Source organism: Trametes versicolor, assembly GCF_000271585.1.
Source record: "Trametes versicolor FP-101664 SS1 unplaced genomic scaffold TRAVEscaffold_13, whole genome shotgun sequence".
NCBI lineage: Eukaryota > Fungi > Basidiomycota > Agaricomycetes > Polyporales > Polyporaceae > Trametes > Trametes versicolor.
In genome coordinates, this window is record NW_007360333.1 from 890,585 (window position 1) to 907,819 (window position 17,235).

Genomic DNA, 17,235 nt, shown 5'->3' on the forward strand with positions numbered 1-17,235 from the left:
ATACCCTGGACTGTTCCGGTAGGCCCATGTGCCAAACCAGTTTGGTGCATGACAGCGTCCACAAGTGCATCCATCTGGACCTCCCATTCCTTACATTGTCGCTCTGTGTGATCGTGTCGTGTTCTTCCATCATAACATTTGCTGTAAAGATTATGAGCGTGTACATACAGACAGAGGTAGAGATGATCAATGCCTCACCCGCTTGCAGATACCCCTCGGAAAAGATCCCTACAGAACTCCTCTTTGCCCCCAGCATTACTGAAAAACATAGCCTCTTTCACCAGGTGGCAAGGGTAACAATTCCGGGTCGTCGTCCACATGCACATCAGGCATGTCGTTTTCGAGTTGCTGGAGATGTTCGCGGTCCTCAAAACTCATACCTACTTTCATGTATGAGCATCTTGTGGGTTACAATAGTAATACTACATACCCAATATCTTCTGCAGCTGCTCGTCATAAGCAATTTGTCGATGTTTAGATGACTGTGCAACAGGGCACGTCGCGGATTGTTGTGAGCCTCCGAACCGGCCTCCGCTAGTGACCTTGATAGATCTTGCCACACCGCCCTTGTGTTTGCCAGGCATTGAGGAGAGAAGCAGTTAATGGTGTCGTAGATGGAGGAAAAGCACAATGACAATGTATGACAAGTGTACCATGCCACCACGCTCACCTACCACCCACACATAATTTTACACGTGACTGTGCACAACAACAAGTCCCACAGTAAACGCTCACACTCGCTCACTCACGCTCAAGGCCATAACACCTCCATATCCCCGACACTTCATTGGTTGCCTTCCGCGTGGATATTACAGAGAATATGTTGAGCTCTCTATATGACTGGGGATATCTATGCATCAGTAACCAGGAAGACAAGACAATGTGTGCGTGCCAAGGGGACTGCACGATGCGGCAAAGGGAGGCCGCGTACTGTATGAGATCAGTGCGCATTCTTGAAGCAGATACGAAGCACGCGCAACATAGAATAGGAAAGCGCAACATGGCGAAGAGAGGACACGCTGATGTGTCTAGACGTGCGTCGACGGCCGATAGCCGAGGGGGAGAGGACGTCTGAGAAAAGGGTGATGAGGGAGAGTAAGGGCTCGAGTTCCCTAGGATGGGTGGCCACGACCGTGTGCGCTGCGATACCGCCGACTCCTTTACACTGCGGGCCAATATATCTGTGCTTTTTACTCGAGGACACGGGCTTAGCACCAAAAGGGCACAGCGCGGGCACAACCTCGGCGCACTTGTAGACGCAACCGCAGATACGGTGATATGCCCGGTACCGAGCCACCACCCGCCTGGCCTTCTTTTCGCGGTTTCCGCGGGTTCGCGAGACCTCAACGGGGCAGAGGCCTCATCGCGGCGCGGGCGCGGAAGCTTCGCACTCGCGCGGAACGACTTATCGCGCGATATCACGACCGCATGGGCAGACACACGCGGAGGGGGTGTGTTCCGCATCGCCGGACCGGTGGGGCGCAGGGGCGTGTTCCACGTTTACGCGGTAGACGGCTGGCGCATCGCGGGCGCCGGTCCCCTCCGCGACGGACATTCCGTAGAGACTTTCTGATCACTGTAGCACGGTTTTGGCTGGCCCTGTAAATACCTACGCCCTCGGGCTGTGAGAATTCAGATCCCCCCTTGGCTCAGATTTCACCTTCTCTCACGAAGAACCCTCGACGACCCTGCGAACTGCGAACTGCGAACTGTGAACTCTGCAAACCCCTGCAAAATAGTGTTTAGCGTTGCGATAGCATTGCGAACTCCCTGCGAAGCCTAACACGGGCTGCAAAGAGGCCCTCCTGCGTCCCGCGGAGCGCCAGCTCAGCTGAGTTGTCATCAGTCCACCGTCCTTCCCTCTTCCGCTCCCTCTACTGTGTTCTCCCGCGTACTGCGCCGCCCGAAGGGCACCCGACACGAACCTGCTTCTCCTCGCGCTTCGCGAGACGTTCCGCAGCCCGGTCTCGACCTCCTAGGGCTCTCGACCGTCTCCTTCTTCCGTCCTTACCGGTCGGTTGAGTGCATCAACGGACACAGACGCAACCGCAGACACAGACACAGATGCAGGCGAGGGTGCAGATGCAGATGCAGACGCAAGACAGACGCGGACACAGCGCAGACGTAGTTGACGATCCTTTATGCTTGGTCAAGAGCGGAGCGTAATTCACCAATAAGCCAAACGCGACAAGACGTCCACAGACATTGACAGCCGGAGCGGAGGTTTAGAGGAAAGGAGGTGGGAGTTTTCTGGGGAGTCTCCTGTGTTGTATTTCGCTGTCTGCTATGAGCGGCTACGCTCGGCCCGGCGCTTTTCCGCCTGATTCCCGTTTGCTGCCTCGTATATATACCGCGTAGATTACAGCTTTGTACCTCACGCGTTTGCAACGAGACTCCCCCGTTCGCCCTGTCTCCAGGCAAACCGCCCGCTGTGTACGCCCTCCTCGAGCTCCGAATTCCACACAAACGCGTCTCCTCTGCACGAAGGATAATTCGCGCATGCCCGGTGGGGCCGAAGCCACCCGCGCCCGGCGCGCCGAACTCGCCCAATCGTGCGGACTCGTTCATTCGTGTCTCGCCGCCGCCATTCCCCTTCCCTCCTCCCGCGCCGCCACGCTTGCCTCCGTCGCGTCTTGTCGCGCTCGCGCACCCGATAGGCGCCCATTCTCGCCGCTGTCCTCGTCGCCCGCGCCGCCGCGCCCGCCTTCTCCATCACGCTCGCGCGTCCGATAAGCGCCCGTCGCTGCCGCCGCCTCCGTTGTCGCCGTGCCCGAAGCTGCCGTCCTGCGCACACCCGCACCCGCCGTCGTCCCCGTCGAAACCCCGCTCCCCGATTGAACCCGTTCTGGCGACACGCCGATTGACCTCGCCAAACCGCGTACCCGAACCGCGATCGAACCGAATCCGCTCGTTTTGCCGCCCGCCGAGGGCCCGCGAATTTTGTCGCCCGACCGCCCTGTCTTCCTGATCGTACCCGCCGGCGGATGTGCGCCATCCCGCCGAACCATCGTCTAGCGTCGCCCGCCGATGGGTGTGCGTTGCCGAGGCCGTCAAGGCCGCTGTTGGGTGTAGGATTGGCTTAGGGCTTTCTGAGTTGATGCTGAGGTTTTAGGTTGTGAGCTCAAGGGGGTGCGTCCCCGCTTGTTGTTTGTTTTGTTTCTGTGCTCGCTGCGCCGCTCAAGGGGGTGTGTTGTATTTCGCTGTCTGCTATGAGCGGCTACGCTCGGCCCGGCGCTTTTCCGCCTGATTCCCGTTTGCTGCCTCGTATATATACCGCGTAGATTACAGCTTTGTACCTCACGCGTTTGCAACGAGACTCCCCCGTTCGCCCCGTCTCCAGGCAAACCGCCCGCTGTGTACGCCCTCCTCGAGCTCCGAATTCCACATCCTGGACCCCCTGTTGACTATGTACAGGGTCCTATCTATGCAATGGTACTCGGGGCCGACCTACTTGGCTTGCACAACATCGTGATCAAGGCACACCTTGAGCAGCGTGCAGTGGGTACAATCGCGCTGTCGCGCTCTGCGCCACTATCTCTCTTAAGTGTTATGCCGCCCCAGGGCACGCCCCGCGCAGCCGCGTCCATTCCTCCTCCGTCCCGGCGCGAGTGGCTTCAATGCGGGCCTCCAACGCGAGCACCCCAACTCCAGTGCGGCTTGCGGCGCGACATGCCTCCAGCGCGGCGCGACATACCTCGGGCACAGCGGCTTGCTGGCCTCAGAAGCGGTGGATGCTCATCAGCGCACCACACAAACGTACGCGTGGCTTGGAGAGGGGCGCGCAGCCCGTAATCAATGCGCACAACATGGATATACATGCGCGCAACATGGATAGACGTGCGCGTGAAATGGAGGCGACAGCTCGACAAAGAGCAAGATGCCCTTCCCCATCACACCCAAGTCTTCTGTTGTGAATCTGCCCATCTCGACAGCAGCCATCGTGGTGTCTGGGGCGACAACAGACCCGCGCGCTCACAAGCCTTCAAAGGACGGCGTAAGTTCCATAGACGTGCGTGCAACATATGGAGGGGCGCGCACAACACTTGGGGGGCAGGTGCACGGGGCGGAGGTGGGGGGCGCGCGCCCCTTCCATTTACAGAAGGGATACTGTACGCCCACGTCAAAAGGAGTTCCAGGCGCGGGAATGGGCAGGAGGGACTACTTGATATAGTAGTGTTCGGTAGGATGACAAATCCAAAAGTAGAACTATCGGAAAACATGCGGAAACACCCAAATCAGGCAGGACGACATGTCAAGACAAGGGGAGACGTTATTTGGGAGCACCGGCTGTGGGTCCTCCGACATAGGCGGCAACATACGGGGTTAACTGGATACACTCCGGGAACTGAGGTGTTTAGATTAGAAGGTAACGAAGGAAATAAAGAAGAGTAAGGGAATGGGCAGGAAACGGTCCTAACTAGTGGTGTTGGATCAGCGGATTGACAGTACTAATCGGAAGCGATCCATGGGACGAGTAGGTGCACAAGTGACCTATTCTTTTCCAGTCTGCCTTAGTGAACCTGCATACATGGGCTACACTTGTTGCTTTCTAAAGTCAATCAAAAAACCCACAAAAGCGGAAGTTCATTGTTTACTAATTACAGTGTTTGTACAGACATATTCCAGTCGCCTCAGGTGATTATCCACAAAAAGAATGAAGCCAATAGGACCTATGGTTGCTGAGATATTGCCTTTGCAGTGGAGGGAGGCAGAACCTGAGGAGGGGTGTCAGGGGTCCGAGTCTGTGGCAGGTTGATTAGATGCCAACGAGATTAATCTGGGGCGAGATAAAGAGAAGCGCCCGATAGATAAGATTAGAAAGTTGGCAATTGGTAGTTGATCGTGAAACTGCGCGCGACCTAAGTACGACCTCAGTCCGACCTCAGTTAGCCGAGGTTTCACTATCAACTATCAACTTTCACTTGCAGCTTGCAACTCGCCAGGGGGATCTGGCCGCGTTTCCAAGGATTTCAAAAGGTACCTGCCTTATATGGTCATTAGGCGCCCACGAAAGTCGCAAGCTGCGAGTTGCATGTAGAAGTAAATATTTTTTATACAAATCGATCGTCATAATTGCCTCGTCCGATTCTTGCTTCTAGCGTATGTACGTCACATCTGTCTACTGTCTTTGCATGCCCGCGCCGGCTAACGCTGATATTTCAGAAGGAGGGATCGGCGTCCTGGTCATCGGACTGCATCGCATAGCGGCTAATGCGGCTCGCGTGGCATTCCCAGGCAGAACAGTACATCGGCGAATCGCTCCGCGGCAATGCTTCCTGAGCGCGCTATACGTTCACACTCATGTTTTCATGTTTCTGCTTGCGATTGTTGCATGTGCAGTTCAGACGTCATCGGGTGTTCATGGTGCTCGCTGATGCTCGGCTTAGTCTGGCTAGAACACGCGGTCCGTTGCAGCCTTCTCCCCGTACGCAGTAACACTGGCTGATATGTCGTTGCAGCTGCGTACTCACGATGCCACCTCGTTCTCATCCCTGGCACATGTAGAGTCGCATCTGATCCGATGGGAACATCTTGTGTGCGCCTCTATGTCGGACGCCTCCTTAAAATGCCGGGCGGGCCCACCTTATCATTCACGCACATTTACGCCCACACGGTCCCCAGCGCACTGCTTCTTTCTTACTGCTCATACACCAATCTCCTCGCTTGCCTATAGACACCGAACATGCCTCTCACTCCGGCCGACGTCCCCTCCCACATCGCGACGGAATTTCGTCGTCCTCTTGACCTGGTAGAGAAGGGCGCGACGGTTCCGGATCTCTACGCTTGGAACGCGCAGGAGAACGCGAACTACCCTCTTTTCACCTATCAAGACGGCGACAAGGTCGAGTTCATCACCTATGCTGCTGCTAACCGCGCCATGGAGCGCGCCGCACGTTACATTGTGTCCGGCCTCGACTCTAGGGAAGGTTACGCCCAGGCCACTGCCAACCAACCCACGATGGCAATTTTTGCGAGTGCTGGTGAGAGCGCGTTCCCACCTGACACTTATTTCTCTCGGTGTATACGAGACGTCCAGTGACACGTACTGACTACACACTGCTCTTATAGACACGATCACGTACTTTACCACGGCAGTAGGCGTGCTCAAGTCGGGATGCACCTTGTTCCTCGTTTCCACGCGCAATACAGCCGCGGGGGTGGCAGACATGCTGAAGCGCACGAACACGACGCAGATTCTCATCTCACAGGATGCGACCACCCGTGGGATCGCGGCAGACGCGCTCAGCCAGCTCCCTGGCAGCCAGGTGACTGTGCGCGACATGCCTGTGTTCGAGGATCTATACTCGGACGCGACGACGGACTCGGCGTTCACCGACGTGAACGTGAAGCTTCCGGAGACGCATAATCCAGATGCATTGGCTATCATCCTGCATTCCTCCGGTAAAATCCTCTGTGTTGCCGGCGATTTATGGTGTGATGGGCTGACCAATATCATGTCCTACACAGGTTCCACGGGCCACCCGAAGCCAATTCCTTGGACGCATAGGCGGCTAGCCCTCTTCGGACGAGGACCGCGTATGTGTCTTTGGGATCCTTCGCTCGATCCGGCGCTGATGTAGTTCTCTAGTGTTCTGTGAGGTGGACACCTCACGGTCCATCATGGGCTGCCACGGAACGCCCATGTTTCATGGACTGGGTGCGTTCATGTACGCTTCTGCGGTACGTATTGTGTGGCCCTTCCAAACCCTGCTTCGACTCATGATTCGCTCCGAATACAAGGCTATTAGTGGCTACATCGTCGCGGCTCTCAAACCTGCGAACCCACCAACGTTCCCCACGCCTGACGCGGTGTGGCAAGGCATCACTGCGACCCACGCTGATTACACTTGGACGGTGCCTTCCTTCATTGAGGTAGGGGTCCGTGTATATCGTCAATACCCATCAGACACTGAGTGTCGTCCTGTCGTAGGAATGGGGTCGAGACCCAGAGAAGGTCGAGGTCATGAAGAAGATGCGCGGTGTGGTGAGTGGAATGAAGCATTTGTGCCGGATGATAGGCTGACTGTCCTACCGTAGCTTTTTGGAGGCGCTCCGCTCAACCAGGAAGTCGGCGACTCGCTCGCTTCCCAGGGCGTGAATCTGTTCACGGTATACGGCCTGTGAGTCGGATGACTTCTCTCGACAAACTTGATTTTAACGAAGTGGCTAGGACGGAAGTCGGCTTGGTCAACGTATTCGTGCGCCGTAAGTTCGCGTTCACGCTTTCCGATGTCCTCTGTTGATTTCCATGGCGATATCTAGCGAACCCGGGCATGGACTGGGCGTACTTCGTCCCTATCCCGCTCCTTACAATGAGTTTCCGCCCGCACGGAGATAACAAGTTCGAGCTCATCATCATGGTGAATGGGAATCGAATTGCTGGGACTGATCCCATGACTGACGGCGACACATTCGCACAGTCGCGACCCGACCTTCCTTTGCCTGTCATCAACACGCAGGTAGATGGTCACGACGGCTACGCAACGAGTGATCTCCTCGAGCCGCACCCGACCAAGCCTGGTCTCTGGCGGATTTTCGGACGGGCCGACGAGCAAATCATGCTGTCGAACGGAGAAAAGGTGGGGTTGCCGTCCCTATTGCCATACGAATGGCTGTTTTAACCCTTGATCCTAGACGAATCCGCTGCCCCTCGAGAAGATCATAAACGCGGACCCACACGTCAAGTGCTCGATCATGTTTGGCCGAGGAAGGTTCCAGAACGGAATCCTTATCGAGCCGCAGGACGAGTTCGCGATCGACCCCAAGGACACGAAACAGCTGGAGGACTTCAGGAACAAGATCTGGTTCGTCGCTGTCATTTCTATATATCGCGCTTGTAACATTAAGTCTCCATAGGCCTTCCGTTGAACGTGCTAACCAATGGGCGCCGCAGCATTCGAGGATCTTCAAGGAGGCGAGTGACGTCTGGTACACAACTTTCAAATAGGAATCCAACTAATCGCACCAATCAATTCTCAGATGATACTTGTGACATCGCCGTCCAAGCCCTTCCAATTCAACATGAAGGGCCTCCCTCGCCGCAGCATCATTCTTGCCGAGTACGACAACGAGGTCGAGGCTCTATACAAAGATATCGAAGACAGCGCCCAGGGAGACTTGCAGCCTCCAGAGGACTGGGACGAGGAGAGCACGCTTGCGTTCATTCGTGGGGTGGTGGAACGCACACTGCGCCATGCTCTCGCGGATGACGAGGACATCTTCCGTAGCGGCGGAGACAGGTGCGTTCCAATGCCTTGAGTATTCGCGCGGCTGGATAACCCGCCGAACCGCTATAGCTTGCAAGCGACGTGGATTCGCAACACCATCTTGCGAGCCGTTCGCCAGACGGACGCGAGCGCTGCTAGACGCCTTCCGCCCAACATCGTCTTCAAAGCGCCGACAATCTCGGGCCTCGCCAGGATCGTATACGCAACGATAAGCAACGGCGAGACGCTCGACGACGCATCGCTCTCCCCACAATCCCTCCTCACGTTCGTCGAGAAATACTCGGCCGACTTCCCGGAGCGGCCTGCTACTCTTGTTGACCGCCCGGCGTCCTCCAAGGAGGTCGTCCTCATCACCGGTACCACCGGCGGATTCGGATGCGACGCTCTCGAGCACTTGCTGCGCGATGAGAACGTAGAGCGTGTGTACGCGTTCAACCGCAAAGGCTCGAAGGCACTGGAACGCCAGCATGCGCAGTTCCAGGCCAGGGGTCTCGACGAGAAGCTCTTGGACACGCCCAAGTTCAAGCTCGTCGAAGTGGCTTTGCACGAGCCTGACTTCGACATCGAGCCTGGGCTTCTAGACGACATTAGGAACTCCGTCACTCATATCATACACAATGGTGAGCTGCCAGTACACATTTGAAAGGGGGTTCGTCTCGCATCTAATGTTGCATGCGCAGCTTGGAAGGTGGACTTCAATCTGTCCATTCACTCGTTCCAGCCCGACATCAAGGGCGCGCGGAACCTCATTGATCTGGCCATCAGCTCGCCTTACAAGACGGCGCCCTCTATTTTGTTTGTCAGCTCCGTCGGGGTCTTCATGAGTATGCTGGCATATTGGATCCATAAACGTCTACTTCTGTTAACCATCCATTTGCAGACTACCGGGGCACGGCGCCTGCACCTGAAGTATCTCTCGATGACCCGGTGTCCCCATTCGGCACTGGCTATAGCGAAGGGAAGTGGGTGACCGAGCACGTCCTGCAGCGGGCTACGAAGCAGAGGGGCGTCCACACGGTCGTCATGCGCCTCGGCCAAGTTTCTGGTAACAAGGTCGGGTACTGGAACGAGAGGGAGTGGTTCCCTGCACTCGTCAAGTCGGCGCTGTTCCAGAAGTGCCTGCCCGACGTCGAAGGGGTACGTTCCTGGGCTCTGGTTCACATTCGCACTGCATTCTCACATGCGTTTGGTACAGAACATCACCTGGATTCCTGCCTACGAGGGCGCAAAGGCGTTCGCCGAGATGCGCTACTCCCCGGAGCCGTTCTGCCACCTCGTCCACCCTCGCCCCATCCCGTGGCACGACGTCATCGCTCCGATCGCGGAGGACCTCGGAGTCCCCCTCGTGCCGTACGCCGAGTGGCTTGCTACGCTCCAGAGAAGCGTCGAGGAGGGCGGCGCGGATGAGGTCGAGCTGATGAAGGCGAACCCTGCCCTCCGGCTCCTGTCGTTCTACAAGGAGCTCAAGTCGTCGCCAGAGCGCGAGCCCCTTGGTATGGTATATCTTTCGACGAAGACGTCGACGCGGGTCTCGCCTACGCTCGCTGCCCTGCCTCCGCTGGATGCGGAGCGCGCGAAGGGGTGGCTGGCGGCGTGGAAGCGGTCTGGGTTCTTGTAGTCTGTGTCATGAGGTTGTCTGTCATGTAATAGAAGAACGATATCATACAACGTTCAGTTCCCGAGTTACCTCTTGGAGGTATACGTAGGTACATGCAAGACGAGATCGACGATTCGGCGGCTTGGTATAGTCTCTGAATATACCCGAAGATCAAGTATTGAGTGGAGTGACCTCGAAAACGGTTTCATCGACGACCGGGTCGGTTTGCACTTCCTTTGATTGGAATCCAGTGTTGCGCCAGGCAAGGTCTTCTGAGCATCGGGATGATACACCCTTGTGAGAGCACCGCCGAAACCGATACAAGGAGTCACGTACCCATCCTCTTCCAAGCCACACAGTGATCCTCAAGTGTGCGCAGAGCCTTTTCGAGGCTGGCAAGGGACTCCAGGGTATCTTCTGAGGAATAGACGTTGACGCCATAATTGCCCGTGAGTTCCGGCTCTTCAGACCGCGCTCGCGCCGGCTTTAACACCGTGTCGCTGCACCGCTTAACCCAGTTGACCAGCTTCTCCGGGAAAATGGGCACGAAGATCAGATGGCTGTGATTGAGCGTGTTGACGATGTCGTGCACGAAGTGGCGGTACTTCGCGGAGCTCGCGATGTAGAAGCCGCTTGGCGCCCCACTGTAATCGCGCAGGATGGACGCGAGGGTGGAGAGGACGTCGTGGGTGCGCCCGCGGATGATGTGGTGGTCCTTGTTGTCCGAGTCGGAGGCGTTTGCGGTTAGTGCGCCGGCTGCGTACCGGAGGTACTCGCGCACGCTGAGGAGGTATTTGAACTGCGCGTCCGGGTTGCCGGGGGCTCCGGCGTGTGCGTTCGGCGTTTTGGTGACGGAATCGGAGAGCCTTCGTGTTTCTTGATACAGGGAGTCGAAGAGGATTTGCTCGATGGGCGCGTGATTCCCCGGTTGGGCGTGGGCTTGGCGAAGAGGTAGTCTAGAGATGACCGCCCGGGGGTTAACAGGTAAGTCACACGCCGGAAGCCTTGTAGACCTCATGAGTTACTATGCCTCACCTAGCTATCTGCCTCTCAGACGAGAGTGCTTGGCAATGCGACTCCAGTCGAATCAGGGACTTAGAGTCTTCAAGGTCCCATATCGGATCAGTGGTATTTTGTATCCACCGTTCCAGCCAGGATGCCGCGGAGTGCAGCCACTCGACTTCAGCGCCACCCTGCGCACGGCTTGGAGCATAATGCTGAGGAGGGGGGAGATAGCGAAGACCATCCGACCACGAGCGGTCGCAGAGCTCCTGATACAGGTCACCCCCAGCGGCGTGCAGGTACAGTGCACAAAGGAGAGCGTGATACACCAGCGTCTCGTCGTGAGGATGGCGGTGCTTGTCTTCGGTGCTGCCGACGTGACGCGTGATGGACTCGTGGAGGTTGACGAAGTAGTCGAGGACGTAGTGAGAGGGGAGATCCGGAAGACATATGGTGGCGGTAGATATTGCGTCGGTATCCAGTGTGGTCTCGTAGGCCATAGTGAGGACCTTGACGTCTAGAAGATTACCGGACTCGTGGATAGCGAACTGCTCGCGTTCGCGCCACGTCAAGACGCTGTGTGCTTGACGGGCGCGGTTAGAATTGGATTTATCGGCGGAGGATGTGTATTGGATCGTAGAGGAGCCAGGGGTCCGGAGTTGGAACCAGGGCCAGACCACGTTCGCAGCCTTTAGGAACAGGTTGCCTATCGGCGTGAGAATCCGATGACGGAAATGACTGCAGGCGGAGAAGAGCGCAAGCGTTTGCGGCGAGAGGTAGGCACAGCTATCGTCGAAGAGAGGCAGGACGGTGACCGTCGCCGTGATCACAGCGACGCAACCAACGAGGACCGATGCGACGAGCGCCACCGCGGGATGGAGAGTCCACAGAAGGAGGAGAAGTCCAGCGAGAAACAGGCCAAGGGACAGCAGCAGCAGCACAGGGATAGCGACGATGAATCCCCCCACGTGCCACTTCAACAGGTTATCGAGGCGATATTGTCGTAGCCGCGCGGCCTCGCGGGAGCTTCCTGATGACCAGCTATACTCGTTCAGCCACTGTTTCACCAGAATTCCGATGACAGATGAGGCGAGACTAAGTATGAGACTAGAGAACCACAAGATATTCAGCCAAATGGCTGATCGCGGCACCGGAGGCATAGAGTCTCCAGCCTGAGCACGTATCGGAAGATTGAACGAATGTGTGGAGTTTAGGAACGGGGGGTTGATCGAGAAGCTGCTGAGTTGCTGGGCTATTTGCTGCAGCACCACGGTTGTGGGATCTGGACCGGGCGTTGGCTGGAGCAATTGGTACGATTGAACGTTGAATGCCGTCAGGATGGCCGAAAACAAGGCAGCCTCAGCGAGAAATAATAAGGTGAGTGGGCGAGAATGAAGCGGAGTGTGTGTGACACCTACGAAGAGGAGATAGAAATCAATTTCCGAGTTCCACCGTTTTATCATGTCGTCGCCGTATGTCTTCGCTTTAGCCGCAGCTGCTGTCCAAGCCTGGTCCTTGTCATGTTCGCTGTGGAAATTCTTGCGTTGCACCAGTAGATCCTGAAAAGTGAACGGTCTGCGTGAGATTTACTAGAGGAGTGACCAACTCCTGGGGAGATCACTTACATCTAGCTCAGCCAGCGCAGAGACGGTATTATCCCCGTACGCTTCCGTAAGCAAAACTGAGCTCTCGACTTGCTGAAAAGAAGATTATGCGATCAGTCCATTCGATCTCGGTGACCAATCCAGCACACACGCACAGTTAGGTCGTCGTCCACCCCAATATGGGGAAATGAGTTAACATCTAGACCATGATCGATAGTGGGAGGAGCGGTATCGTTTCCTTGCCAAGACTGTGAGTCACCCTCAACGCTTCGGACCATTGTAGATGTTCAAATGTATGAACCGCTGTTGCCGTCACGGTAGTGGGAGAGTTTGGCAGTAGGGTAGGGTGGACGCAGGACGCAGGCGGACCAGAAGCTGGAATAGCCTGAAAATAAGTCAAGTCCCATAAATCATTCGAGCGCGGAGAGCAGTCTTCTGCCTTCCATGCTTGTCGATGGCCCGGCAACCTAGATCACATTAATCAAGCCCGCCGCCGAGACGCTTCCCCAATTTAGTATTGCCAACAACGTATACGGTAGTGACGTACCGTGAGATCGCGTATACATGCACGGCATCAAAATGAGTGACAGTTAGTAGGAGCACGCCCAGGCTGTAGACTAGGAGTACCACATATACGGAGTAAGGTGTCAGGTTCCCTTAGCTTCAGGCGTAATTGCAATTGTGAGCCGTGGTGGCGTCGTGCATTCTTCAAGTCTTTCAACCAGACCCAGAAGTTAGTAACTTTGGCTATACCGCCTGCCTCCAAATTCGCACATCACTCCTGCGCCATCAGTGCTTACGTGGTTAGTGATCAGCGCGATGCGCGAGAAGCCCACCTGGATTTGCGTGCGCAGACACGCGCCCTCCGACATTGCACGGGCCGCTATACACCTGTGCAAGCGCACTGGCGCACTGGCTCTCAGATCGAGAGAGAGAGTACTTACATCCCGCTCCGAGCAGCGGTGGGACCAGTCCAATGGAGTCCAATGGACTCCGCCGGAAAGTCGTAGTCCCAGCGGGTCGGATGGTTTGTCTCGAGCTTGGAAAAGTACGTATTAAGACTTGGATATTGATGCATTTGGGCGCTTGATATTCGGCGAATGCCGTTAACGTCGATTTTCGACCGAGGCTTCGCGCCGGTCCGCTACGGCCTCCTCCGACTCTCACCGTAATCGCCAGTGTTCCTGAGTACCGGCGCATCCCTGGACCCTCTGATACCATGGAGAGTACTACATACAGTGTAATACATGCTAAGACTCACATATAGCTCCTGCCCTCAAAGTTGCAAGAATATCGAACTGGAATAGTGAGCCTGCAATTTCCGATTCCCCCGGCTTTCGCGTACCGGTCTACTCGTGGCACGAGTAAATCTGGTCTTTTCATTCACATTTCAGGGAGTTCGGTACCTGTCTGCCCCGTCTCATGGTTCTCTGTCATCGGCCACGAGCCCGATCATGACACCGGTATGTTGATGGTTGTTTTGGACCTTGATATGCACGACCACCCTCTCATGGAGGTCATCCACCATCCGAAATCCGCAGAGTCCCAAGACTGCATGCTCTTCATTGCGCTCAACGTTGCGCTCGGCTTCTTAGGCCATCCGTTCGACGGTAAGTACCAGCAGCTGATCAAGATTGAAGAGCACGGCCTCAACAATACGCTCGCGCCGTCTTGAAGATGTGTACGCACTCGCATGACCACGCGAAGGGCGACCGCGGGACGCCGTACTTGCGCCAGTGGACTGAGGTCTACCTCCACAAGGCGCTCGTCCGGCTCCGCACGCAGATCAAGGCGTCGACCTCGTCATTGAGGACGCGTACACCATGCAGCAACTCTGCGCATGCGAGGTGCGTCCCCACTCCCGCCTCCTCACTCGCCATCACCTAATCATCTCCGCAGACCGTGGCACTTGGGTATCCCAAGTTCTGCGATCTATTCACCCCAACGGAGTAGGAAGGGTTCGACTACAGTATTGACTTGCACTTCTGGTATAGCTCCGCGTTCAGCTCGCCAGTCGCGCGCGGGTTCGCGATTGGGTACGTGCAGGAGCTCGTCGCGCGCCTGTCACACACACCCATCAGCACGCACAACGCTACGCCCTCCAGCAGATATAAAACTCGGATTCTAATAATAATAATAGCGCACACAACTCGTCGACGAACGCCACGCTCACGGACGATCCACGCACGTTTCCGCTCAGACAGAGCCTGTACGTCGACGCGATGCCCGAGGTCATCGCGCTCTACGGTAAGTCATTCGACTGAGTGTGCTATCATGTGTAGCTAATAAGCATGTAGGTACAGTGCTTACGGCACTGAAACTGACGAGCTCCGCGAAGGACAGGCCGCTCTCGGCGACCCACATCCCGCACAACCGCGCGTTCCGCACCGTGGACCTCGTGCCCTTCGCCACCAACGTTCAGTTCCAGCGTACACGTCCTTTACTCTGCCTCCCTCCCTTCTCACGCTCATACGCCACCTAGTGCTCTCGTGCAACTCGACCCCAGACACACAGATCCGCGTCAGCGTGAACGATGGAGTCGTCCCGCTGACAGGCTTCCGCGGATGCCTGGAGAGCGCGGACGGGGCGTGCCCGCTATTGGTGTTTGTGGCAGCGATGCGCGAGATCATCGGGGAGACGGACTGGGCATGGGCTCGTTTGGGCAATTGAGAGGTCTCGCCGGGGACGGCGTACAATACGACGACGGGGGCGCCTCTGGAGAGTAGCTGACGCGTCGACATCCGACTGGAAACGTGGGGCGATCGAAGCCAGCATTGCGGTGCAAGCGGCAGCGCTCCGCTTCCGTCACTACCCACTAGGCTGTCACTACGTAGGCTGCTGGATATGGGACGCGTTCGCTGCGCATCGCAGATCCTAGGCCGCCGAGGCGTGCATGACCTGCCTTATTTGCCCTGTCCATGGGCGGCCGCCGGGCACGAGGGAATGCGCAGGAGGCGAGCGGTAGCGGAATAAGCAGCCCGTTCTGACGGAGCCCTTTGTGGGATCAGATTTGTCCTCATGCGCGCTGCAACCATGGGAATATTGCGAAGATGACTCCTCGGGCAAATTGTCGGAGATACTCCAAAGCAGGATGCCTCGCCTTCGCCTTCGTAGGATCCGGGTCCTCGGAATACGACTACAGTCACTTCTTCCTGGCTTGTTTCGTAGCGGTGTCGCTATCGCCATATCGGTGCTGCTCTAGGGTGACAGCAGACCACGTTGTCGCCAACCATCAGCTTCGCGGTGGCGTCAGGAAATTGTGCGTGAGCTCGCCGAACAACAGCTCGGGGGCGCAGGGCCTCTCTGGCTCTCCAACGTTGTCGCTTTTGCCCGTCGGGATGCGACGATCTCGTTTCGCATGAGATTGGACGCTCGCTGCTGAAACCTGGAGGTGGCTGATGTGTTCCCCACGCCGAATGACGGGAGGAGGAGGAGGAGGAGGAGGTTCGGTTAGGATACATTCTGTTGGCAAGTCGCTACTCATCTATGTATGGGGACAAAATTCGCTGTCTCGAAGGGCTAAGACGCACAATGGAACTATCTTGTGTCCGGAGCTGCCAGTGCAGAATACTAATGGACTCGGACCGTGCGAGGGCTCACAGCGGACCCATGCTTCGTTTACACTCGAGCGGCGCCCGCGAGGGCTGAATCAGACTGTATACACAGACGGCTGAACACAAGGCTGGCACGAGCGAAGCACCGGTCCTGAGACCGTCTGGGCAGAGGTTAGGGCAGCCAACCGTGGCTGTGGCCGTTGCATGAGTCCCTTACAAGATTCCCGCGGAGACGACACAACATCATGTAACATTCAAACGCACAGCGTTCAATCACAAGATGGACAGTTACATCTGGATAGCGACACAGTCTTCCAGCGCAAGGAGAGCGAGACGATACATAGTTTCCTCGAGTGAGATTGTCTGAGATGATAGAATGAGCTCGAAAGTAACAGCCTCGTGTGAACATGGCTATACATACTAGATGTCTTGGTTTTCCGGGTGTTCCGCCTCTGGCTGCGTGGAGGTGGCAGGGGCCTCCCGAGTAGCCTGGTCAACAAGGGCATCCATGTCGATATCGATGTGGTGCGTCTTGCCCTTCTTTTTAGTCAACGGACTCGTGGTCAAGATGGGCTTCCCTGCGGCGTCGCGAACCCACACGCAAATGTGATTTTCCGCGTTCCGATCACTTCCTCCTTTGTGGACCCTGCTCCTGAGGTCATCACGCTCTTGAGTGGCAGCATGGTAGACATCATTTGGCAGGACATACCTGATTTCCACGCTCTTAGCTCCCAAATCAACAAGTGTCTTGCCGCTGTGATCGTTGTAAGCCTTAGTTTCGCAGGCTGAGACGATCTTGGCTTCGATGCGGGCCTTAAGCTCGGGATTGGTCCCGTAAGGGTTCGAGAGGTTGTCACCCCAGGTGACTGTGATCTTGGGCTGGGAGTCGGACATGGGAGGCGAGCGTAGTACGGGGGATGGTAAGGCTTGTGGCGTCGAGACAAAAGATCGAGGGTCGGTGATGCATTTGCGGTTTTGTTGAGCTCGTTTTATAGATGCGGCTTCCTGCAGGCATCCCTGCAATTGAAGCGTCAAAATGATACACAACGCCCATGCCGCACGCCGTTCTGCAGACGTACCAAGGTGTTCAGATCCAGTAAAGTACCACCGCATTGGGCATGAAGTCCTGTCGCGTGTATCAGGGTGTTCGACGCGATTTGGGCAATATTGGCATTCTTCTATCCCCTCACAGACATGTGTAGACACTCTGTTCCGCGCAAGAAAACGACGATCCATGGTGCCGCGACTTA

At 56.4% G+C, this 17,235-nt stretch overlaps 5 protein-coding genes across 5 annotated transcripts; 2 read left to right on the plus strand and 3 right to left on the minus strand.

The window, feature by feature from the left end:
• Nucleotides 1–255: 255 nt before the first annotated feature.
• TRAVEDRAFT_53203 (uncharacterized protein) lies at nt 256–584 on the minus strand (the record flags this gene model as incomplete). Its single annotated transcript, XM_008046129.1, has 2 exons — nt 256–380; nt 431–584. 2 exons carry the CDS (start codon nt 582–584, stop codon nt 256–258), a joined length of 279 nt encoding a protein of 92 aa, XP_008044320.1.
• Nucleotides 585–5,683: 5,099 nt separating this feature from the next.
• Nucleotides 5,684–9,884, plus strand: TRAVEDRAFT_61111 (acetyl-CoA synthetase-like protein; the record flags this gene model as incomplete). The annotated part of the gene is made up of 17 exons (XM_008046130.1): nt 5,684–5,981; nt 6,070–6,402; nt 6,469–6,537; nt 6,590–6,681; nt 6,742–6,873; nt 6,932–6,985; nt 7,039–7,121; nt 7,172–7,206; nt 7,264–7,361; nt 7,422–7,580; nt 7,636–7,805; nt 7,858–7,915; nt 7,981–8,240; nt 8,298–8,848; nt 8,909–9,052; nt 9,109–9,365; nt 9,424–9,884. 17 exons carry the CDS (start codon nt 5,684–5,686, stop codon nt 9,844–9,846), a joined length of 3,216 nt encoding a protein of 1,071 aa, XP_008044321.1. The 3' UTR covers nt 9,847–9,884.
• A 112-nt stretch (nt 9,885–9,996) lies between these two features.
• On the minus strand, nt 9,997–12,709 carry TRAVEDRAFT_53205 (uncharacterized protein; the record flags this gene model as incomplete). Its single annotated transcript, XM_008046131.1, has 6 exons — nt 9,997–10,097; nt 10,162–10,781; nt 10,861–12,185; nt 12,246–12,386; nt 12,453–12,524; nt 12,587–12,709. 6 exons carry the CDS (start codon nt 12,707–12,709, stop codon nt 9,997–9,999), a joined length of 2,382 nt encoding a protein of 793 aa, XP_008044322.1.
• Nucleotides 12,710–13,941: 1,232 nt separating this feature from the next.
• Nucleotides 13,942–15,101, plus strand: TRAVEDRAFT_53206 (phosphoglycerate mutase-like protein; the record flags this gene model as incomplete). Its single annotated transcript, XM_008046132.1, has 7 exons — nt 13,942–14,041; nt 14,193–14,278; nt 14,331–14,380; nt 14,426–14,467; nt 14,572–14,678; nt 14,729–14,860; nt 14,914–15,101. 7 exons carry the CDS (start codon nt 13,942–13,944, stop codon nt 15,099–15,101), a joined length of 705 nt encoding a protein of 234 aa, XP_008044323.1.
• Nucleotides 15,102–16,405: 1,304 nt separating this feature from the next.
• On the minus strand, nt 16,406–16,879 carry TRAVEDRAFT_24190 (uncharacterized protein; the record flags this gene model as incomplete). Its single annotated transcript, XM_008045794.1, has 1 exon — nt 16,406–16,879. The coding sequence occupies one exon, from the start codon at nt 16,877–16,879 to the stop codon at nt 16,406–16,408; it is 474 nt and encodes a 157-aa protein (XP_008043985.1).
• Between the last annotated feature and the right edge of the window lie 356 nt (nt 16,880–17,235).